Source organism: Vigna angularis, chromosome 10, assembly GCF_016808095.1.
Source record: "Vigna angularis cultivar LongXiaoDou No.4 chromosome 10, ASM1680809v1, whole genome shotgun sequence".
Classification (NCBI taxonomy): Eukaryota; Viridiplantae; Streptophyta; class Magnoliopsida; order Fabales; family Fabaceae; genus Vigna; species Vigna angularis.
Window position 1 is genome coordinate 27,808,593 of NC_068979.1, and position 24,544 is coordinate 27,833,136.

General features: G+C 34.3%; 2 protein-coding genes across 3 annotated transcripts; both read left to right on the top strand.

Annotated features, from left to right (window-relative positions):
• The first annotated feature begins 4,203 nt into the window (after positions 1 to 4,203).
• Positions 4,204 to 6,433, top strand: LOC108335123 (protein ASPARTIC PROTEASE IN GUARD CELL 1). The gene has a single exon (XM_017571063.2). It carries the CDS (start codon positions 4,663 to 4,665, stop codon positions 6,115 to 6,117), a length of 1,455 nt encoding a protein of 484 aa, XP_017426552.1. The 5' UTR covers positions 4,204 to 4,662; the 3' UTR covers positions 6,118 to 6,433.
• Positions 6,434 to 9,836: 3,403 nt separating this feature from the next.
• Positions 9,837 to 14,537, top strand: LOC108334616 (uncharacterized). Of its 2 annotated transcripts, none has more exons than XM_017570496.2 (7): positions 9,837 to 10,219; positions 10,672 to 11,167; positions 11,368 to 11,578; positions 11,656 to 11,880; positions 11,989 to 12,105; positions 12,792 to 13,025; positions 14,066 to 14,537. In XM_017570496.2, the coding sequence occupies exons 2-7, from the start codon at positions 10,755 to 10,757 to the stop codon at positions 14,279 to 14,281; spliced, it is 1,416 nt and encodes a 471-aa protein (XP_017425985.1). In that variant the 5' UTR covers positions 9,837 to 10,219; positions 10,672 to 10,754; the 3' UTR covers positions 14,282 to 14,537. The 2 variants fall into 2 exon arrangements, with proteins under 2 accessions (XP_017425985.1, XP_017425986.1); XM_017570497.2 differs by having other exon boundaries at positions 9,839 to 10,219; positions 11,368 to 11,551.
• Positions 14,538 to 24,544: the final 10,007 nt, after the last annotated feature.

Below are 24,544 nucleotides of genomic sequence, written 5' to 3' on the forward strand. Positions count from 1 at the left end.
TAGCTGATGTTTTATTTATAGGAATTAATCAAATAATTAAAAAAACATGGTATTTTTTAAAATCATGGGTTTTAAAGCGATACTATAGTATATTCTTCTACGTAGGACTATAGTTGTGCTCACAATTTTAATGATTCAAACATAACCTCAATCAATATCTTTCAGGCTCTTTCAAAGAAAATTAAATGGTTCTGTTCTATTAGAAAAAAAAACAATCATTTTCTTTTCTAGTGGACAGTGATGTACGTAAGGTCTGTTGCTAGTTAATGTTTGTCGAACATGTTTGTTTAATTAAAAATAAGGCTTTTCTTGCTCCACACTAATAGTGTAAGTGTAAATAGTCTGTTAAGAGTTAAAATTGAAAGTTTAAATTACTTTTTCAGTTCTTTTATTTATGGTTGGATTAGTATTTTTGTTCCTTCGCTTATTTATGAACTTCAAATTAGTTAATTTATTTTTAATTGGTTCAGTTTGATTCCTTACTTTTCTGTTATTAAGCTAACAGTGTTATAATTTCAAACCATTCATAGATACCCAGCCGACCTTGGTCCCATGCTTTATTTGATAAAAAACACAAACATACGGGAAATGAGAGTCAAATTGAGTTGATCACATACGATTTGGAAAGACTTAACAAAACCCTGAGTGCTGGGATGAAACTGGTTGGGGTCTACAAAAGGTCTCATGCTTTATTTGATAAAAAAAACATAAACATATGGAAAATGAGGGTCAAATTGAGTTGATCACATACGATTTGGAAAGACTTTACAAAATCTTGATTGTTGGGATGAAATTGGTTAGGGCATACAAAAAGAATGAACAACAATCACTCTCAAATTCAATAAAGGAAAGGAAACTAAAATACTCGTACACAAAAATGAAGTTGTCTTCCTTCTCACCAAGACGGAAAAACACCTTGTCGTTAGAAGAATAAGGAAGGACGATGAGCCTGTCAATGAAAGTAGTCATCAGTTTGACTACACTCACATTTGTAAGGAGTTCAGAGATGTAGAAGGTCACCTTGTCCTGGATCTAGGTACATCTAGGGTCCATAATAAGAGAAAATTGCTCATACATTTTGGTTGCTAAAGTAGGTGGCTCAGCAAGCACCACAGGTAGCCTAGACTTCTTACCTCGCACCACCTGTTTCTTTTTCATTTAGGGAGCCTAAAAAATGACCCTTAAAAGAAACCACTAAAGGAGGAGCGAAAATGAAAGGCTCTAGTAAGAAAACCCTTTCGTTAAAAGAAAAGGAAGAAGAACCCTCATAGGAGTAGTTTTCCTAGTCAGCAAGGAGTGGCGACAACCATAATCGATATCAGGAGAAGAATAAGAAGACATGTCTATGACAGCAAGCAGACTCAAAGAGAAGACAAGAAGACACAAACTCACAAACTCAAGACAAGCGCGAATACCGCTCGAAAAATGGAGTAAAGAATGCTCAAAAAGGATGCTTGAAGTGTAATAAGGATGAAGAATGAAATTAGTTATAAAAGCAAGTTTAAAATGAAGCAACCTTTTGTCAAGAGATGTTTTGTTTTAGAGCATAACATTTGGCGTTTTGTTCTCCTAGTTCAACCGTTGTGATGTAACTACGTCAACCTCGACCAAAACCATTCAAAGTAAAAAGATGTTTCGCACTGCAAGGCAATCATTATGACGTTTCAGAAACCCCCTCATTAATACTTAATAGTCACCAATAAAGTCATCATTAACTCGATAAATCGAACAAAGCCGACCAAGCTGGTAGCACCCAAAAGAGTCTGCCGAAGTTGGTAGCACTAAGTCGACCCAAGTCGACAATACAAAACAAAGACTACCTTTAGGCAACAACACTCGAACAACCCGAACAACCCGACCAACCAGTCGATCTACCTACAAACACTACAAGTTGGCCACAACTCGACCAAGAGATCAATCACAGCCAAAATACATCTATTAGGGATATATTCACATATTAACGACAATAGTAAATAATCTTCCCAGTTTAATTTTGTTGTTATTATTTATGGTAAGATATCACAATGTTATTATTATCTATTTGTGATAAATGTTATTTTAATGATATTATTCGATATCATAACATAGGTCAAAGATCCAAAACATCATATAAATACAATTGGTATTCCTTAGGAAATACTCCTTCACTCTTATACTTATTCTCTCTTATTCACAAGATTGCAAGTATTTTATTAATTTGAGCATCAAAAAGTTTGTCCAGGTATATTTTCCCTCTTGTTCCAACCCTAGGATACACCTTTGTACTTCTTCATCGGATGGACACCATTCTTTATCTTTTCCTTTTCCCATTAACGGAGTTCACACTTCTTTCATAACTTCTTTCTCTCTTCTTGACACAATAATTCTTTAATTTTTTGGAAGTTATCTTGCATCTTCTAAATCATCATTCGATGTTCGCTAGCCAATTTCTCCAAACAGGTATTGTTCCTTCCATGATTTCCCCTTTAGATCTGACAAGTTGGACTAAATTGGTAAAACCCCAAGAACTTAGAGAAAAACTAGACGGAAAAGAACTAACAAAAATTCGCATTATGAATTATTCACTATTAGTTGTAAGCCAAAGCTTCCAAAAAAAATCCTTATGCTGAAGCTTTCAAGGCAAACAACATAAAAATACCCATATGGATGAATTCAATTTTTGTTCTAAGGCTAAACTTAGAACGAAATCTAAATTTAATGGACGAGTCACAAAAATCTAAATTTAATATTTAGACAACTTGTGAATTATATCAGTCTAAATTGGAACCAATGACACAGTATATTGGAAAATGATATATTGATTAAATTTATTATTAAATTATAAAGAATAAGATTTTACTATTGTGAAAAAGTATATGGGTCAGGTTTACCTTATTCAATTGAATAAGATCAACTTTATATTGGGAGTTACTCCCTCCACCACCACACACCGCTTGTTGCACCTCCCTATTTCATTTTTGCCCTTCAATTAACAGATGTCAACATCCGTGCACTGATGTCAACATCCGTGCACTGATATCAACATTCGTGCACGAATATCGAGTTTTGCAAAACTTTCTCAATAGCATGTGAATAGAACTCCACAAATCTGTAACCCTCTGATACAAATCGTCGATCCGAACGGTTTTGTTCTCATCGCTGGATCCGTTCTGATGCTGTGGTGCGGGATGTGCGATGACGCGTACTGGTGGTGATGGACAAGCATGTACGGCGCCGACACGTAATGCTTGGAGGCCGCATGTGTTGCGGCATTACCATGGCCGCTGGATACGAAGCTATCTCCAAACCTTAATAAGTGCTTTTAGAGTAGTTAAGGACTTTGGAAATATTTCCAAACCGAATGCTATGCAACATGCTCCTCTGAAACTTTTGTATACAACCTTTTCATGGTGGATTCTTTAACAGTAAAACCTTAATAAGTGCTAACTAATATGGGTATGAAAAATATAATTAAGAGGACAAATTTTATAATTATGTTCTTAATAGAGATTGTGAGAATGTGTAAAATATTTTTGAAATAAAAGAAAAGTAAAGAGGTGTTGGAGGCTTATGGGATAGTGGAGGGAGCAACACCCGTTTATATTTTCTCTATCTTTAATCATTCGAAATTTTAGTTTAAATTGGTCCAATTCATATATTGGTAAGAATTTGTGACCTGGCACGCACTAACATTGCCAGGTACCATTTGAAAGTAAAAACGGTACTCGACCTAACTGCAAGTCAATTTATGACCCTATGTGGAAGTTGTCTTTGCCAACCAAACGAGGCTTCTGATAAAACCTAAATTCTAACATAAAGATAAAATTAACATAACAAATCTAATCAAATTCATCCACTCAAAACTAATCGGATAAAAGAACTAAATACTCACTAATTGAGTAACTAAAGAACCACTTAAAGTCCCCATCACCTTTTACTTTTCACAATTAGCGAACAAAAGCTAAAGTAATTAGTCATGATAGCAATAGCATGACCTCAGACTCAAGCCACTTTTTGTCCCACAAATGTTCAACATCATGGAGTGCCTAAGTCTGTCCCATTCCTCTGATCATTATTCTTACATGCGATGTCTTATCCTAATATCTTTTAATTAGGTCAACCCTTAGAAGGACAATACAAAAGACCGGCGTTTTATCATAAGCTAAAAAAACAAATTTTAAAGAAACTATTATTTATAGATTAAAATAGATATTTGATAATATTTAATAAACACATTTTATATTAATGAGTAGTCATAGGAAGTAAAAGATACCATTTGACTGGTTTCGCACACACTAATCGCGCTTATCCCAATAATAACACCTACACTTAAGTCTCGTAATCAACCACCGATGAAAGTAGCTAGATAGCACACTCATCACAACCACCTTTCGGCTTTCCCAAGACCAAACAAGAAAAACAAACACTAATTATGAACGAATAAAATAAACCAAACGTTGCTATTTTTTCACCCCAAAGCACCAAGCTTATGATACTATCTCATTCTTAAACAACATGCAATTCAATGCCAAAATAAGTTTCTTCAAATCATCCAAACCTTCTCCTATTTTCACTTCATTTTGTTAATCCAATAACCTTTACGTGAATCCTTCCCATCCCAAAATAAAAACCCCATTCATACCCAAATTCTCATAGCTTCACGTCACACTTTCTTTCGCTCCAATGGAACCTCTTACTTACCTCTTCTTTCCTCTTTTTCTTCTAGGCTGTTTCTCTCCGTTAACACTCTCACGAACCACACGCCACACTCCCAAAACGACACTCCTCGACGTCGTTTCCTCGCTTCGAAACGCGCACAATGCCGTCGCTTCACCCCATTACCACCCTCTCCAACAACAGCAAGAACCCTCTCCTCTATCGTCGTTCGCTGTTCAGCTACATTCCCGTGCCTCAATTCAAAAACCCTCGCACAGAGATTATAAATCCCTAACCCTTTCTCGTCTCGAACGCGACTCAGTCCGAGTCAGGGCTCTGCAAACTCGTTTAGATCTTGCTTTGAACCGCGTCTCGAACTCGGATCTCCTCCCGGCCGAGTCACGCCCCGAGTTCGAAGCCAACGCACTCCAGGGCCCAATCGTCTCGGGAACGAGTCAGGGAAGCGGTGAGTACTTCCTCCGAGTTGGAATCGGAAAGCCACCTAGTCAAGCCTACGTGGTTCTTGATACAGGAAGCGACGTCAGTTGGATCCAATGCGAGCCATGCTCCGAATGCTACCAACAATCCGACCCCATATTTAGCCCGCTTTCGTCCTCTTCCTACTCGCCGATCCACTGCGACGCCCCGCAGTGTAAATCCCTCGACCTCTCCGAGTGCCGCAACGGAACCTGCCTCTACGAAGTCTCATACGGCGACGGATCTTACACTGTGGGCGAGTTCGCAACGGAGACTGTCACTCTCGGCGCATCGGCAGTATCCGGCGTCGCCATTGGCTGCGGCCACAATAACGAAGGACTATTCGTTGGCGCTGCTGGTCTGCTCGGTCTCGGCGGCGGAAAACTCTCGTTTCCGGCGCAGGTCAATGCGACTTCGTTTTCGTACTGTCTCGTGGACCGTGACTCCGACGCCGTTTCCACTCTTGAATTCGACTCGCCGATGCCGCGTAACGCTGTCACCGCGCCGCTGTTGCGGAACCCCGAGCTCGACACGTTCTATTACCTCGGTTTGAAAGGAATCAGCGTTGGCGGAGAGACTCTCCCGGTACCTGAGTCGAGCTTCGCTGTCGATGCCACCGGAGGAGGCGGCATCATTGTCGATTCCGGCACGGCCGTGACACGGCTACGGAGCGAGGTGTACGACGCGCTCCGCGACGCGTTCGTGAGGGGGGCGCAGGGGTTGCCGAAGGCGAACAGTGTGTCGTTGTTCGACACGTGCTACGACTTGTCGTCGAGGAACACTGTGGAGGTGCCGACTGTGTCGTTTCATTTTCCTGAGGGGAGGGAGTTACCGTTACCGGCGAAGAATTACCTGATACCGGTTGACTCGGTTGGGACATTTTGCTTCGCGTTTGCACCAACGACGTCGTCGTTGTCAATCATTGGGAACGTGCAGCAACAAGGGACACGTGTCGGTTTCGATATCGGTAACTCGCTCGTTGGATTCTCTGCCAACAGCTGCTAATGAAAGGGTGGGTGTAAGCGTATGACAGAAGAATCTCGTGATTACTTTTATTTGTATTTAAATTAATTTAATATTTTGTTTTTCTAATTTGTAATGTAACGGTGGGTAAGGGTAATTGGGTAAAAGCATTTCTTTTTTCAATTGTAACGTGTGGGCCCATTTGGATAAGGTACAATGTAAGTTGGGCCAGCCGAATGGTGCTAAATTGTAGAATTAGTGAGTGAGGAAGTGGTGCTTATGCAATGGCGAGGGTTGCCTGAGAATTACTTTTAAAACACGAATTACAAAATTAAAACAAAAATATGCATTTTTTTTATACAAATGGTATTTTAAATTACAATAATTCAGAAATTTCTCATGATTTATTTTTTTTAAATTGAACCTAAAAGATAAAAAATAAAGCCCATATGATGGTAAATGGAGTGCTATTATTGTTATAGAGATGGCAGACATTAAGATACACCAATTCAAGCAAGTCACGGGTTTTCCGTTTCTCAGGGCCAAATGGAAATAGCTTCTTTAACCGCATATATAAATTTAAAATGTGAAATTGATATAGTGAATAAAATTGTTTATTTCCTTTTAATGGCTTGATTTCTGGGAAATAAAAAGAACAGTAAAAAAATAAACAAAAAATACTAGTATTTTATACTAGTTTACTTAAACTCGCGAAAACTATATCCAATCTCTTAGTGTCAACTTAAGATGGTAGGATTTCCTTGTAAGCAAAATTTTATTTGCATTTACAAATATGACTCACAGTAGATAAAAGTAAAAAGATAAAGAATGCGGAACAGCATATTAGAAGTCTCTAATTGAAGAAATACAATTAAAAATACAATAATTAATTGACATTCAATCTCAAGTATTATAATCTTTAGATTCAATCTTAATTCTAAATAAGAATTATAATTCAAAAGAGAGAACATATATTTAGAGGTCGTGATTTTGTGAGTTTTTAACTCCCAAATAATCAAATGAAAACATTGTTTGTGATAGCAACCATCCAAGCAAGGATGGTCTAAAGCTAGAAGAGGGCTATGTTGAATGGTCTCTTAGGAGATGTAAGTGTGGAATATGGTTGACAAAGGGACATGGAATGCAGAAGTAATAGTTGGAAGAGGAAGAAAGCTCACTACCTTAGACAATGATATGAAGGTGGTGTGGTGTTTATGTTAGGTCAACTTTAAGAGGAATGTGACTAGAGAGGTTTCATGAGCTGTTTTAGTCTTGATCTTAAGATGATTAGTATGACAAAAAATGGGCAGCATAACATTACTCAATATCAAAGATGATTACAAGAGAGGAGACACCTCTATTTATAGACTAAAGGTGTCTCCTAAAACCAAAACTTTGCATGTTAACCCTACCAAGCATGTTTTGGCCGAAAACAGTGGCCATTTAAAGAATGAACAAGTATCCAGAAATCCTCTCTAATGAGAAAAGGACATGTAGCCACTCATAAAGCAAAATCTTTTCCACTCCTAGAGTACCATTAGTCACTACTAAAGAAAAATCATCTCTAATGAAAGCATGACGCATGGTACATACTTTCCACATGGTTTGGATGTCCAACTAAAGAAAAACCCTACATTAATTAGGCCTTAATACAAACCTTAAACAAACCTACATTACTTGGTCGAAATACATGGCTTAAATTATTCTTCATTCTCCATGATGGCCCAAGTGAAGAGTTTAACTTCACCTTCTGATGATGGCTTTTCTAGCAAAAGATTGGTCATGCTTCTTGTGATAGGACCCTTGGTTAGGAGTTTGTCATCGTCTATTCCCTCTTAAAAAGGATTTGACCTCAAATTAAGAGGTTCTTCACCTTCAACATGTTTCAAATCACCTACAAAAGGAGTTAGATCACAAACATTAAATGTAACACTCACATCATATTTAGTTGGCAACTCTAACCTATATGCATTGTTGTTAATTCTTTGAAGCACTCTAAAAGGTCTATGACTAAGAGAATTGAGTTTGGATCTCCTTTGTTTTAGAAATCTTTCTTTTTCTTAAATTGAGCCAAACCCAATCTCCCTCTTCAAAAACCAACTCTCTTTTCCCTTTTTTATTGTTTTTGGCATATCTCTCGGTTTGGTGTTGAATTTGTGACTTAACTTTGTCATGTATTTTCTTCACAAATTCGGACCTAAATACTCCTTCCTTATTAATGAAATCACTAGGATTTGGGAAAGATATGAGGTTTAAAAGAGTGAGAGGATTTAAGCCATACAGAACCTTAAAAGGAGACATCTTTGTGGTCTTGTGAACCACCTATTATATGAAAACTCAATATGGAAAATATACTTATTCCAAAATTTGTGGTTTTCTTTCAAAATAGCCCTCAACATGGTTGCTAAAAACCTATTCACAACCTCAGTTTGCCCATTGGTTTGAGGTGACTAGAGGTGAAAAATTGAAGCTTGGTTCCTTTCAACTTAAATGAGGCTTACTCCGTTTGACTCCAAATTTGAGAGTTTGAATTTGAATTTCTCCTTTTCTTTTTCTAGATAATTTAAGGGTTTCTTGACTTATGAATAAAGACTTTCATCTCTTGCATTTGAACTTTGAGATTAGTAAAGAAATGTTGACAAAATTGGGTCATTCTACTTGTCTTAAAGTTCTTTCTAGAGTAGTTCTCTCTTTTAGATCTCTTTAGTTTCCTTATTTAGGAGTTAGCCTCACATCTCTTTAAGAACTCTCCATAGCCGAACCAAAAACCACCAAACCTCTTATTCAGTGGTGTTTTGGACAGGTGACAAATCTTAGTGGTGATTTTCTTCTTTTTTTTTATTTGGAAAGGGTCTCCTTGCTGTTGTGAAGGAAGAAATTCACTTGCCAAAGACTCTTCCACGCTTAAGTCAGTAAGAGATTATTTTAGAATTGAATGAGAGTGATTGTTTATGAAGTGAATATTCATCGAAGAATACTAGTTATATTTATAGGATCAACATGTGAACTTATATTTCTATTACAATAATACTTATATAAAAAGTATAATAACAATATAATAAATAATACAAAATGATAAATAAAAACCAATATACTAAACTACATTTAGTTATAATATGTAAATGTAACCCAATAACTTGAAAAACATTATTGAGTCGTGTTCTTTTATATACTATTAGACAAGATACAAATACCATAATTCATTTATATTTCACTTGTTTATATATTTATCTCTCAGATACTTTAAAATTAATTATCTTCAAATCCTAAATAAATATCTAGATAATATTTGAAAAACAAAAATAAAATATAAATATACAAAGTACAAATTTTGACTTAGAATCAGTTAACCTTTAAATCATAACAGTTTCTAATAAAATAAATTAAATAATTATTACATATTAAATTATTTATCTATTAACAATTTATGAAAATACTCCATGTTTCTTAGATGTGTTATTAACATTTATATTCTAGTAAATTATTATATATAATTGAAGATTATTATAGTTAATTATAACAACCGGTAAAAAAAATTAAATCATTTAATTTTTAAAAGGTATAAAATTTAAAGCTATTGAAATATGCTTTTTCTTTAAAAGCCACACAACCTAATTAATATTTTAAATTTTTCAAACCAGCTTGACCACCATTATGCAATTAGGTAGATTCTTCCATTTTTCTTATATTGATATTATTACACCGACAAAGGTCTCATATTTGCTTATGCAATAATGAGTACTCATAAGTCTCACCATGCCACTGCCAACCATTAACTTCATAACACCTTCTGCCTCATACGCATGGCAATACTACAATCATGGCGCGTGGCAAAGTTTCCTTCTTTCTCTCTCTTCTTATTTTACTCTCTGAAATTTCCTACCCCAACTTCCTCTATTAGCCGTTGAGAGTATTTCAGTTTGGATTTACCCTCCATTTTCACAACATTCTCTGTTCTCTCATTACTGTTTTTAAATACTATTTATTGTTCAGTGCCCCCATCTAAAGTTTTGGCCTTTGCCTTTTATGATGATCCATTGATCAAGTTGATGTATCTCTTTCTCTCTCTAGAACAAGCTGCTATGTTTCTTCTTCTCTGGACTCACCCTCATTCTCTTCCAATTGTTTCACTACCAACAATTAGGTACCTTTGCCACACTGTACTCTCTATTTGTTCGATTACAATCACCGTTTTCAGTTTGTTTTAGTGGTCTTATTCTGTCTTGCCCCCTTAATTACTCTTTACTGGAAAACAAAACATCAGAAGTCAAAATCACTTCTTTCTTTCTTTTTCTGATTACCCCTTTAAAGAAAAAAATATCACATAAGGGCATAAATTTTTCCTTTTTAATCATGATTAAAAAAAATCTTCTTTCTGGCTCTACATTGTGGGGGGAAAACATTCTTTCTTTTGTTTTTTTTTATAATTTTTATTGATTTTGCTTACCCCAGATGAACAAAAGTGAAAACGTCTGTTTTTAGCAGTTTACTCTCTGGCATAGTTTAGTTTTTCCACTTGTTCATTTTCTATGATTGTGATCTGTATGTAGATACCACAATAACCTTTCCTTTGTGATTTTTTTTTATGATGAGTAGTGAGAGGTGAAGCATTATAGTTTTTGTTTTGAGAAAATGCATTGTGGAGCTCCATAGAAGTGATAGAGATTTGGTGGCAAGAAATGGAGCAAACGCGACGCTGGCACGACGTGTTCTGGTTAGGAACATTTGTTATCCATTTGGTTGGTTTGGGTTTGGTTCTTGGGGTTTTAGGCCTAAACAGGTTCAAGCAAAAGAACAGGCTTGACATTGATAAATACACCTACCGGTTCATGGAAAATGAAGCTGGTTTGACGGAGGATTACTGGCCGCTTTATGGGGTGGCAGGAGGCATTGGAACCGCCCTCGGATGGAGTTGGTTGTTGCTGTTAGGGTCACGCGCTACCCAGATGATGAAAGTGTCTGTGCACATCCTCACCACTTACCTTGCAGTGATCAGTGTTTTGTGTTTCTGGGCTGAGCAGTTTTTCTGGGGCGTTGCCTTTGCTATTGGGGCAACCTTGCAGTTCTTATATGTGATTTCTGTCATTGACAGGTATGGTATTGATGAAAGAGGTCTTTGGACATGTATTCTGTTTGAATTGATATTTATTTAATGGTATTAAATTGGGATCACTGTTGCTGTTTTTCCTCAATCTTTGCTACTGTGGAAAATTGTGAGTCAAAAACCTTAACATTGTGGTTGCAATTGTTACTGCCTTTTCTTTAAAACCTTCATGTTTTTCTCTTCTCCAGACTACCATTTACAATGTTGGTTCTGCAAAAGGCTGTCAAGATGGTATGGAATCTTCCTGAAGTTATGAGAGTGGCATATGCATTTATGCTTGTTGTGCTTTTATGGATGGCTTTATGGTCATTTGGAGCTGCTGGTGTTGTGGCTTCAAGCATAGGTGATGGTGGACGCTGGTGGCTTCTTGTGGTGAGCTGGCAAGTTTTGTTCACACTTGTAAGACTGGTTATTTTGTTGTAGCAGATTGTATAATCTGATTAAACTGATATTACTGTGATAATTCATGAATGCAGGTCCTCTCTGTAAGCTTGTTTTGGACAGGAGCTGTGCTGTGCAATACGGTGCATGTCATAGTGTCTGGGACTGTGGTTCGTGTTACTATCCATGGTGGTAGAGAGGCTGAGTCAAATCCTGCTAACTCCTTAATGAAATCTTTACAGTATGCTTTAACAACATCTTTTGGCAGCATTTGTTATGGATCATTATTCACAGCTGCAATTAGGACACTGCGATGGGAGGTATTAGCTACCACTCTGTGTTCTGTGAATTATCTTAAATTCATCTCCTTTGTGTTTATGGAGGCTATTTAATCCTTTTTCATTCATCAAAATTGTGATGCCTTCCAGGTAAGAGGAATCCGGTCAAAGATTGGCAACAATGAGTGTTTGCTTTGCTGTGTTGATTTCCTCTTCCATCTTGTGGAGACTCTTGTCCGATTCTTTAACAAGTATGCATATGTTCAGGTTGACTTCTGTGTCTATATCAGCAATCATTCACCATGTATGATGTATTTTGTGTCATCTGTGAGAACTGAGATTCTAAGAGAGAGATATTACTGATTTTCAATTACTTTAACTACATTGAGGCTAGAAGTGAAAATACAAGGACAGTAGTTTACTTAAGGCAGTTAGAAGATCTTTCAAAGAGACCTATAAAAATAGTTTATAGTTTTGGCATATTATGGTAAGCTTATTGATATTACTTATCAAAATAGACTCATTCTAGCTTAATTCCACAAGTTTGATGGGTATATTTTTGACATGGGTTATGTTTTAGGTAAATTGTTTAATGAAGACTTACAGAGAAGATTGTCAAATAAATGTATTATTTTGTTTTTCACAAGTTCAAATCTACTTATGCATCTCAACTTGTGAAGTTAAATGTATAAGTTGATTTTAACTTTTCTGAGGAACTCAAATGATTTTACTTTCTTATTTTCCTCCTTTAAATGCTTATAGAGAAGTTTATCTAAACAAACTTATCAAGTGTATGAGTTTTATTAACTAAGCTATTTTTCCAGAGACCCCAAATGTCTTGATCTTGAAATCTTAACTAAGCCAACTTATGTTTGAGGTTTTGGTGATTATTGTTAGCTGCATGTTTGTTTGAAAACTTAGGCTACCATGGCTTATGGTTATGTACCCTGCAGATTGCAGTTTATGGTAAAAGCTTTAACCGATCTGCTAGAGATGCATGGGAGTTATTCCAGTCAACTGGAGTTGAAGCAATTGTGGCGTATGATTGTTCAGGTGCTGTGTTGCTAATGGGGACCATTTTTGGGGGCTTGATAACTGGAACTTGCTCTGGTGTCTGGGCCTGGATGAAATGGAATGATAGGGCTTTTATGATTGGGTTGACATCTATGCTCATGGGAATGGTATTGGTAAGTTTGTTTAAATTTTTGGGCTTGGATACATGCTATTATAGAAAATTCTGTCATCAAAAGCTTGCCTGGTGGAGCTAGGCTCTGCCAGGAGCACCAAATATTTGTTTTAGCAAACAAGTTGTAATCTTTGCAAGCATTTTGCAAAGATTAAACTACAGAGATTCAAATCCTTCTTCCTTTAGTTTCTTCAATCTTGTTTAGCTATTACATTTAAGAGCTATAATTCAATGCAATCTATATACATCTACATAAATGGTAAAACTTAGTGTAATGCATGTCTTGCTCATCATCATTTATGATTATATGTTTGCTTGTTTTTTTGTTTTGGATTTTGCTAAAACATTGTGCTAGCTGTATGCATTCATTGTAAAACTCTGCATTAGCTCAGCAGAAATTTCTTGTTTTGAGAAAACCTGTTGTGAATTCTGATTTTTGCATTGCAATGAGTGGAATGTTAGGGTGATGAAAACTGTTCACGATCTAAGGTGGCATTAGAGTTTATCAAAATTGATCTTAGTGAGGTTTGTTGGGTCTATTTCAGTACCAGCTGGATTCCTCCACTTTTACACTTGAAATGTTCAACTTCAATACGAGAGTCATTTTTGTGAGATTGAGTTATACATTTAAAATTTACTTTCTAGAGTGGCATAAGAGCTTATCAAAGTTGATCTTAGCTTGGTTTGTTGGGTCTATTATATTATCAGCTATCTATTTATCAAAGTTAAACGAGGTTTGTTGAGTCTATTGTAGTACAGCTGTTGGATTGCACTATTTTTACACTTGAAATGTCAAATCTGGGGTGAAAATTCCATATGTTGAAGTTGATTTTTTGTGAACCAATTAAACATTGGTGAATAATAACGGCATGGTTGTAAGAATTATTAGATTGGAAAGATATATTAATGGTGGAAAGATTTGTGCACTATTATCAAATCATGAATTGACATATAATTGAAAATTTTGTACTTTTGACATATACTTATTTGTTTGTCTATACCATGATGCGTGCATATTGCATGAAACACATGTATTTTCAGGTTGGAATAGCTATGGTTGTGGTGGAAAGTGCTGTTACATCCATATACATATGCTATGCAGAAGATCCTTTATTGATTCAGAGATGGGACACTGAATTTTTCAACCACATGTCTGAGACACTGCACCAACGACTTCAGCATAGAAGTTCACGTGCGAGGGAAGTTTTAACCCATAATCAGCTTGATTCACGTATTGGAGAACTCTCTTCTATTTGAGGAATCTCTTGATGGTACACTACAATGTCAAATCCTTTAGTTTTAGGCTTTTTGTTTCATTTTGTGGCTATATGGTAACAGGGTAACTTCACATTACAAGTTTCAAATGGGCATTTTGTACTTCTAAGATAGCGAAAGAAAAAAACTGTTCTTGGTTATTGGCATAAATGAATATTTAATGTGCTCTACAAAATGTACAGTTACTTGCCAAAGGCATGTTTTAAAATTTCCACATGATTACATTTTAAACAGTGAATCTTCAATCTCTTAAGATGCAAAAACAATATTTTTGAATTTTGATTTTGTTCTAATGTGGTTTCTATTGCCTTGATTTTGTTGCGGGACGGACTCCATTATCTAATCCGTTTTCAAATGGTGGGTTAGCTTGATCCGACCCGTATATGGCAGGACTGAAGCGGGTCAAACTGTTAAGTTTTGTAACTTCTAATGAAAACCATATCGATTGTGGTTATATTGATTAAAAAACTGGTTCAACAATAAAAATTTAATGATAAACATTTTTAACTCTTCATATAGAAGAATCAGTATTTCAAGATTCATGATCATCTTTGATATCAAGAAGCATATTGTTTCTTCATGAAAGCTATGGCCGCATGATTCTCTCCACGTGTGTTGGTAATGTGGAAATGTCAGCAAGATCTGTTGCAAACTTTATCTAATTTATAATTGAATTAAATATAATTATCGTTGTATTTCATTTTTAAACAAAATTATATATTTATTCTATTTTTAAATTTTATAAAATTAATATAAAATGTCATCTCAGCAAAATATGATTCTCCTTATAAATGGAGTTTACAATAATCTATAATATAATCTTCTATATTTTGAGAAAAATGTTTTACATGAATTTCGTAACCAAGTTATACATTCACCTATAATACGACCTCCATATGTAATTTGTTAAAAAAAATTATGATTTTCATAAAAATGTAAGAATAAAGTAGATATATAATTTAATTAATAGATAAAACAAATTTTAAAATAATTTTAAAACAAAAATTATATTTAATCTTTTATTATTTTTAAAATTACAAAACCATATAAAAAACATGATTGCATTGCATTTATTGTATTAGAGAGAATTTGTATAGAGAAGGCGTTGGAAACAGTAACTTACATGTTCATGAGCCATTTTTATACTTCTTTCTTGAGGATTAGGTTTTATTATTTTTACAATTACAAAATCATATAAAAAAAATGATTGCATTGCAATTATTATATTAAAGAGAATTTGTATATAGAAAAGGCCTTGGCAACAATAAATTATATCTTCATAGTCATTTTTTATACTTGTTTCTTAAGGATTAATATGATGTTTGCACAGTATTCTTACATGAATCCAATCTAGTCAATGCGAGTTTGTTTGCAGTGGACTAACAAATTTAGTGTTTTTTTAATTTGATTTAAAAATGTTTGAATGTTCTATGCATTCACTCTCAAGACAAATTTAGCAATCAATTCACTTAATTTGTTCCTTAAGGATTAAGATCTGATGCTTGTACATTGTCTGTAAATGAATCCAATCTACTCAACACAGGTTCGTTTGCAATGGATTATTAAGTACTTTTGAATTTGATTTAAAAGTGTTTGACTGTTCTATCCATTCATTGTCAGGACAAATTTCACAATCAATTCACTTATATTGTGGTTAAAAGCCAACCACAAAAATTCTTAAGTCACTATAGTCATGTGCTATATTAACTATAATCAACAAATCAAACATTTCATTTCAGAGATAATCCTTTTGCTACTTTTGTTTTTAAGGATGAGCTTATGGAAGAGTCAAAATAAAGCAAAATGGAAAATGGTAGATGAAGAAAAGGATGGTCGTGAAGATAAAGGAAATCAAAGAAAGTAATGATTAAAATTGCTACAATCAATGATTTTGTCATTTCTTCTTATTTATAAGTTTTCAATATGTTTGAAATTATATCCATAATTTTCATCTTTTTATTATATTTGATCTAATTATTTATAAAAGAAAAATATATGTAACCTCCCTCTCTAACTAGCTTTAGTCTCAATTTTGATTATTTTTCTCTTTACACTTTTTTATGTTTCGATCAAGCTGACTCATTTTCCCTCTTTTTGTTTATCAATGAGCTTGTCACATTCTTTGATTCAATTTTCTCTCGACATTCTTAACGGATGTCCGAAAAGAGAATACTAATTCATGTTTCTCTCAAAGAAGTATTATCTTGATACTCGATTGGGCTCTTTAGCTTTAGGACTTCTCATCTTATTTGTCTTGCGCACTTTCAAATTGATTGTAAAAAATGTCACCAATCTCTTCAAAACTTTATGCACTGTTCACTCTCACTCTCACTTAGTATAATCATGAGACTATTACTAAAGTATTGATATAATACCCATTAATAGGCCCCAACTCATTCGCACTTCAGTTTGTAACTTAACACTTGTGTCTATTTATATGCCTAACTTCATACTCTTGTTTTCTTGTTCTTTTACATTCGTTGTACTTATTTTCCTTTAACCCAAATCATTCCCTTTTATCTTCTATGTTGCTCCAATAGCCTTTTCCTCTCAGAGTGCCTCTATCTTACTACCTTCCTCGACTACCATTGTCGAACTTGATGGACACCTCTTTGTGCCTATTTTCCGCATGGTGAAAGAGTCCAAGAAGGTCCAAAGGCCCAAGTATTAATCTTTTACTCTATAGGTGACATGACATATACTTTTAACGCCTCCTCAATATTATAAGTTCTATTAAGGCATTCCTTAACTTCCCTCACTCAGGCACCACCATGCTCATTAATCAACATGACATAATACACATGGATTTATGGTTCAGGTCCTTCTTCCCTTAAACCTAATTACTTAAGATGGTTAGCGAGGGTTAACACCTCTTACAAGACTCATTGAGAAATAATTGGCATCGCCAATTTGATTGAACTATCCAAACACAATATTTCCTACCTTAACTTTTACATGTTCAGTGTGGTCATTCACCTTTGGGACAAAAATCTCAATGCTCTCAAGCTACCCTGAGGGCCCTATGCTCCCACCTTATTTGACATCGTTGTCATCCTAGGTTTGTCGCTCCTACCACATTGTTGCTTTTCCTCATGATACCACCCTCCAATCCCAAACTCAATGGAACAAGAAAGCTTATGGGCATTTCTTAGCTGCACATTTCATTAGTGACCTTACGACTCCTATCATCCTTGAAAAACACTTAGGGTTTCTTATGAAATGGTTATGCACCTAAGTCTTTTGTCCTCTCTCGATTCAAATTTCTCCTTATTTCTCTAAGTTTAATTGCTCGAGTGGTTCTCACTTTCAAGGTCACATGTCTACTTGATCCCCATCTTTTAAAAATATCAACTTCATCACACTTAGTTTAATGTGTATCATTTAAGTCCATTCCATTAATTTTTCATTCACAACATTAATTGTGTGGTGATGTGGTGACTCATGCTGTTACAGAGCAATTAAAACTAAATAAAAATAAGGAAAATGGCATAGAACAATTAAACCTAAATAAAAAGAAGGAAAATGATAATACAGTAACATCAAATTTGAATCATTTATTTTACATTTGTTTTTCTCTTCCATTCACATTTAATCAATTCCTCGCAGTATCTCATTCTCTTTCTATTTTTTCCACAAAAACTTTAAGTTCAAAATTTTCAAGATTGTTTATCAAGACAATCAAATCTTTCCCTCGTTGTATCGAAAGAGAAAGTAATGGAAACTCAAAAAACAAGTTTGAGAGAAATCAAGTATATAAAAATAAATTAACAAGAATAAAAAATATTTCAAAAAGGAAATCTTTGATATAGTATTTTTTTGAAGTGAGACTCCTGTAGCCATTGATGAGACGAAAAGGCATGGAAATGAAACGAAAGAATTGGAATGCGTAATGAGAATAGAGACAAAGAAAGAAAGTAAAAGAGAGAGAGAAGGAATGTGTCATAATGCATTCCAATTTGGCCTCACCTACTCTACGTTCTACGCAGGCTTAGCTACCGACCCTCTGTTGTCTTCTGCTCTGTTTTCCTCTGTTTTTTCTCTGTTCCTGACACACTGCAACTATCTCCAACACTCTGTTTTTCTTCAAAGAAAGAGCCCCGAAATACACACTTCTCCCATTTATCCCACGAAAGAGGTTCCTTTCAAGCAAAACTTTTCGTGTCTTTTCACCAACTTCATGCATGTTACCCTCTTTTGTATCCTCTCCCACTAATTTGACTCAATGGTCACAAGGAATTAACCAGACAAATCAGTCATGTGCACAAGTTTTAATGAAACAGTCACTTGTTTTTTTCTTTACCATAATAATAAATTATCCTCGTTTGAATATAGGTCTGCCCTTTGTTTCGGTTTGATCGGTTTCGAATCCAATATCACAAATTGATTACCATATCAATTTTGATATTTCAAAACTTATATATGATTATTTAATTTATTGGATTAGTTGACTTATGAGTTAATTCGGGTGAGTCATTATTAAGAAGAGGTATTGATATTAACACAATTTTTTTGTCATATTTTTCTTTTTTATTTTGAATAAATAAAATACATATAATAATTTTTTTGTGATGCTATGGTTAGTTTGGGTGGATGCTATGGTGATGGTGATGGTAATGGGGAAAAAGGTGATATGGTACAGAAAACCTTAGCCACTGCTTCGTGTGATTTCTTTTCCCCTGTTTCGTTTTCTTTTTGCGACACCTTGTAACAGAGCATTCAATGGTCGTTTTGCTGAGAAAGTAACGGGGGAGAGAATGGTGACAATGGAGGGGAAGATGACGGTTATAAGAGGGTGTGGCATTAGGTTAAAGGGGGAGAGGAAAACCGTTGAGAGACGCGAAGCGAATCGCAACCCTGTTGGGGTTTAGGGTTCGATTTGGAGTTTATAAATAGGAGTTGGGTAGGAGGATAAAAACACTGAGAGTGAGTGGGCGTGAGGCAAAGGGTGAATTGGAGATGGAGTGCGAAACGAAATAGGTATGGGGAGCTAATCTCTTATTTGTTGTGTATGAATATTAGTTGTTTGCCATAGCTTGTTATTTGAGAATAGAACTAATAATGTTTGAATGCTTTAGTTGAAGTAATTTTGATATATTGCTCAATTGCTGCGAGTCTGGAAATGGTATATATCTATTCGGTGCTTTGAGTTTGATTGCATTGAGATTGAAATGTGTTGCTAAAGAATTTGATATTCAGTGGTGTGCTCTGTTACAATGAAACTGAATTGTTAAGCAGGGAATTTCTGATTTCACGTATAAGACATTTTTGTGATTATTTCCTGTCTGACAGCTTATGTAATTATGGATTAATATATTTGAACTGGATGTTAGCTTTGAACAGTTTTGCTTGGCCACTGAGTTACTCTATTTTTCGTGATATATGTACTATAAATTGAATATTTGTGTTTTGATTATAGGTTCTGTTGGGCAGTAATAAAAAGGAATGCTATGGGTATTAGAATGTGATATAGATAGTTAAATTGTGTATCTGTGAATTGGCTGCATGGGATATGAAACATATGTCGGTTAGATAACCTATTTAAGTGTAGAATTAATACATTTTCGAAATCAAGCTAAGTTTAGGGTAACAATGAAATGGGTATAATGTTGTGAGTATTATTATATGAAGGCTGACACTGCATAATATGCTTTGAATTGGTTAGGGAATTTGTTGTGATTAGGAACATTTTTGGCCTGTTGTAAGATTAGACATTGTGTTGCTAAGATATGAGTAGAAACTAGTATGTACGTTGTCTAAAGTCTGAATTAGTTTAGTTGATATGGATTTTGAACGAAAATAAATACTCAACTTGCATATCAGAATTCTATGACTCAGTTTGAAATATAGTGATGCAATGTATGACATATATGAAGTAACATAGTGATTGGTAAGTGACTATAAAATCTGATACACCCTTATTTGTGGACTAGTTTAGGTGGCTGAAATATCTTTATATAAACTGGGTTTGAGTTGTAATTGAAAGTTATACCTACGAGAGTTGTGATTACAGATTTTGCTAATTGCCACTCTATTTTGGGTTGCATCCTAAAACTGATTAAGGTTTTACTAGATGAAAAATGGTTGTTATGCAGTTACAAATGATTAAGTATGTGTTTTAGATGAATTAAAACCGTTTGAACGATAAATATGTTCAATTTTGCTTATATGCATATTGTTAGGAACTGCTACATTAAATATGACTTTTTTTGTTATATTTTCTTATATGAGTAATGGTAGCTAGATTGACTGTAAAAGTAAGATGCTTAGAGGTTTAATATTGATTATGGGTGGTTAAGACATGTGGATGTAGTGAATTCTATTTTTGATCTGTTCAAGTACATTTGGCTTTGGGTTAGGTTATTAAAGGCTGTTTGAATGTTGGTTGCTGATATATGAATAAACCTGACTTAGGTAATGGACTTAAACTTGAATTAGACGCTGATTTACACTGCAAAAGGGCTATTGAAACACTGTTTGTGGCTGTGTAAAGTGATTGGGTGTATTGTGTTAACTTTTGGCAATTATACTGCACTTATCTTTGATTCTAGGTGCTGGTTGGCTGGAAATTTACTTGAAATTATATCAGTATGTGTACTAATACCAATTACAGAGTTATATGGTGTATTATGTGCTTAAAAATGCAGTTTTGTGTGATGAATCATGGCTGTGTGGATGCATACCTGTCTGAAGACCTTGTTTGATATTGATTTAACCATTATAATTGTTAATAATGTTATGTGAATGCTCATGAATCTGTTGGATGTGTTCTTGATGATATATGGTGATGTTAGACGTTGTTCTATTTGTTTTGGCTGAGTGGTTGAGCTTAGTAACATCATGGTACTCGGTTAGAGTAATTTGAACTGAATAGGAAATAGATAGTTGTATGTGAGAGCAAATTGTGAGTTATGAGATACTCAGAGGGGTATTCTTTATGTGTTCAAGAATAGGGAGTGGCCTAAGATAGTTAGCTGTGATACTTTTTAAGGTTAGGGTCTCTCTTCTGCATGTGAGATGCGAAGGAGCACTCTTAAGTCTGTGTGACTCTGACTTGTTGAAGAGGGGTATTGGTTCTGTGTGATATTAGTTTGTGTGACATTATTCTATGAATTTATATTGTTTATGTTTGATTTCTTAGCTCAGTCATATTTGTTTGTGATTGTGCAATGATTGAATAACATTTGTATTATACAGGAGCATAAGTGAATGTAGATGCTTTTGGAGCTGAGTAGATGATGAGAGAGGAGACTAGTGACGAGAGTTTTTTAAAAAAGTTTAATTAGTTATTGTTTTCTTGAAAATGGATTAATAATTTTTTATTAGACAATTTATGTTTCGTTTGGATCATGGATATCAATAATTTCAATTTGTAATAATTTAGTTTCTTTTGAAATTTTTATTTTGTATACGAAAATTTAGTCTTTGATGTGCTTAAGTGACTTCTAGAGTTGGGATGTTACAAGTTTCCTTTACTTGGTTCGAATTCTTCTTGCGATTAATCTTTCAACCCGAAAACTTCCAATAATCCTTTTGTTCTTCGATCATTCTCCACGTTCTTTCTTTCTCTTTCGTCTTCCTTACTCCGCCTTAAGAAGACTTGAATTGCATACTCCCTTTCTCTCTTCAAAGATTCATGTCGCCATCTTTCTCTCGAACCCCAACTGTGAAAGAGCAAATAAAAGGAAAAGAAAGGCTTGGTCCAACAAAAGGAAACAGGATAAGGCTTCTCTTCTTCTTCCTCTCGTGTCGTGTTCACTCACTCTCCTCTCTTAAACCCTAATTTCACGAATGGTAAAAAAGAAGGAAGATGTCTCTTATAGAAAAGGCGAACATCATAAAACAAATAGGGTTTCCTCTTTTTGTTTTTCGTGACTTCGAACTCATCACCCATAGAGCCACACACAACCCTAACCATTAGGTTAACTCATTTGTTTGCTTAGTTTAAGAGGTAGAGGAATATAAATCTCAAACATGTATGCATGAAACATGAGATACTCAGTGAATTAATCAAGATTGTACTTATATCGTTTGTTCTTTTTGAAATCCAATTTGTGTTCGTGAGATTCTCTTTGAACGCTTGTTAAGAATCCAATCCAGGCCTTAATTGGAATATTCTTATGAGCTTGCTTAATTTTCATAATCTCTTGTTTGCTTAGTACCAGGGGTAAAAGAATAAAATTATCAAATGTAGACACTCTTAATGTGATAGATACTCATTTAAATAATTGATGTTTGTCTAATTAATTTGGCTTTGTTGGAACTTGAAGGAACGATAATTATTTGAAAACTAATGAAGAATTAGTTGCAAATGAATTAATTTGTTCCTTATATTATTTCATTCATATCTTTTAACATTATTTCTATTGCAACCCATTTTTACTTTATTGTTTTCTATCTTTTGCTTTTACATATAGTCTTTATAACCTAAACTATTGAAATTACATTTGAATTAGTTGGGAAACAATTTTAGTATTGAAATTACATTTGAATTAGCTGGGAAACAATTTTAGTTTGGTTGACCTTAATATACTTTTTTTCTTATTAAATTTATGTTCAACAAACTATTTAATTCCTTGCATTAGATGATTAGTGCATTGTATTAGATGACACTTGCTATAGTAGATGATTACTATTTATTTATTTTTAAATGATAACAATTATATATATATATATATATATATATATATATATATATATTTCTTATTTTAACATTATATGACAATTTTGGGTTACCATGAATTAAATTAAATTTGACTTTTAAACAATTTGTAAATGAAAATACACAGGGAAACAATAGCGGGTGAGTAGTGTTTCTTTTCGCAAATAATGTCCGATAGGTTTTTAAGATATTAATAAATAAGACATATGTTCAGACGATGACGTAGAAAACATAATAAAAGTTTTTAAAGAATGAAAACATCAAACACATTTTTTATACTGGTTCACTCAACCTAAACTACCTCTGGTTCTCCCTTAAGAAATCTTAAGGGGTTGCACTAATCTTATCAAAGATTATAACGAGTTTAACCCTCTCCTGGTTACAAGTATTATTACCACTCTTAGTCCCTTAGTCAATCCTGACTAGTTCGAGTATTGTAAACCATTCCTAATTCACCTAGTTAATCATAACTAGTTCGAATATTATAAATCACTCCTGGTTCACGTAGTCAATCTTGACTAGTCTGAGTTTATAAATCACTCCTAGTTCACCTACTCAATCATGACTAGTCTGAGTATTATAAACCATTATGGTCCCAATTATCATTACCACTCCTAGTTTACAACAAGTATTCTTATCATTCCTCGTTTCCTAGTCAACAACACTAGTCTTAGTTTAACCATTGAGACATGAGTAGATCTTTAAGTGGAACTCATAGAACAATATAAATGTATATAGGTTGTAACGTGTAACCACTCCTTAAAACATAAAATGAACATTGATATTTGTACTATATAACCGCATGGTTAGGATTATGTGAGAAACCAGACGGTCATTTTGTCATGATGTGTTAAACAATCCAATTTCCACGAGATTACTGCCAATACTAATTAGCTCAGAGCAAAGTATGATTACCAACAATTGGACCCTAATTAGGCGTCGTGAATCCAAAGCCCACTCTGAAAACTAAAAATACAGGAGGTAAAGAAGTAGGTGATTGCATTTAATACACATTAATTACTATAATTTTTGAACGGTTACTGACTTTGATATCAGAGTTTCTTCTACACATAACCTCCCAGTTTGACTAAACGGGAACTAAGGAAGATGGTAACGAAGACGAAGATTTGGATGTTGAGATACATATAATATAATAAGCATATAACCTCGACCTCATAACCGAAACAATATTATGTAAATTTAGTCAAAGAAGATGTTGCTCAAGACAATTAAGTCTCTACATTTTCTTGATAAAAAATCATGTGTTAGATATAAGACAAAAACATTGAAGATTTTGTATGCTATAATACAATAATTTGTTTTTTTTTAAATATATTCTACAAAATTTTTAGTTTTTTTTTAAGTGTGTGGGGATTATTTAAAATACTAGCATAAATAAGAACATTAATTTTAATCCTACTATTAGTGGTACTTTCATGGGTAGACATTGCTTTCTTGGATGTTTTGATCAATACTTATGAGTGACTGTTACAATATGTATTTTTTTTTTTACAAATAAATACATTATATTAAAAAAAAGTACAAAAATAAACACAACGACTCTTGTAAATTTTGAATTTTGTGTT

Excerpts from the sequence above, each read along its gene's own strand:
- LOC108335123 (XM_017571063.2), top strand. The coding sequence starts at position 4,663 with ATGGAACCTCTTACTTACCTCTTCTTTCCTCTTTTTCTTCTAGGCTGT.
- LOC108334616 (XM_017570496.2), top strand. The coding sequence starts at position 10,755 with ATGGAGCAAACGCGACGCTGGCACGACGTGTTCTGGTTAGGAACATTT. Across the intron at positions 11,168-11,367 it reads GTGATTTCTGTCATTGACAG|ACTACCATTTACAATGTTGG; the intron begins GTATGGTATTGA and ends TCTCTTCTCCAG. Across the intron at positions 13,026-14,065 it reads TGCTCATGGGAATGGTATTG|GTTGGAATAGCTATGGTTGT; the intron begins GTAAGTTTGTTT and ends ATGTATTTTCAG.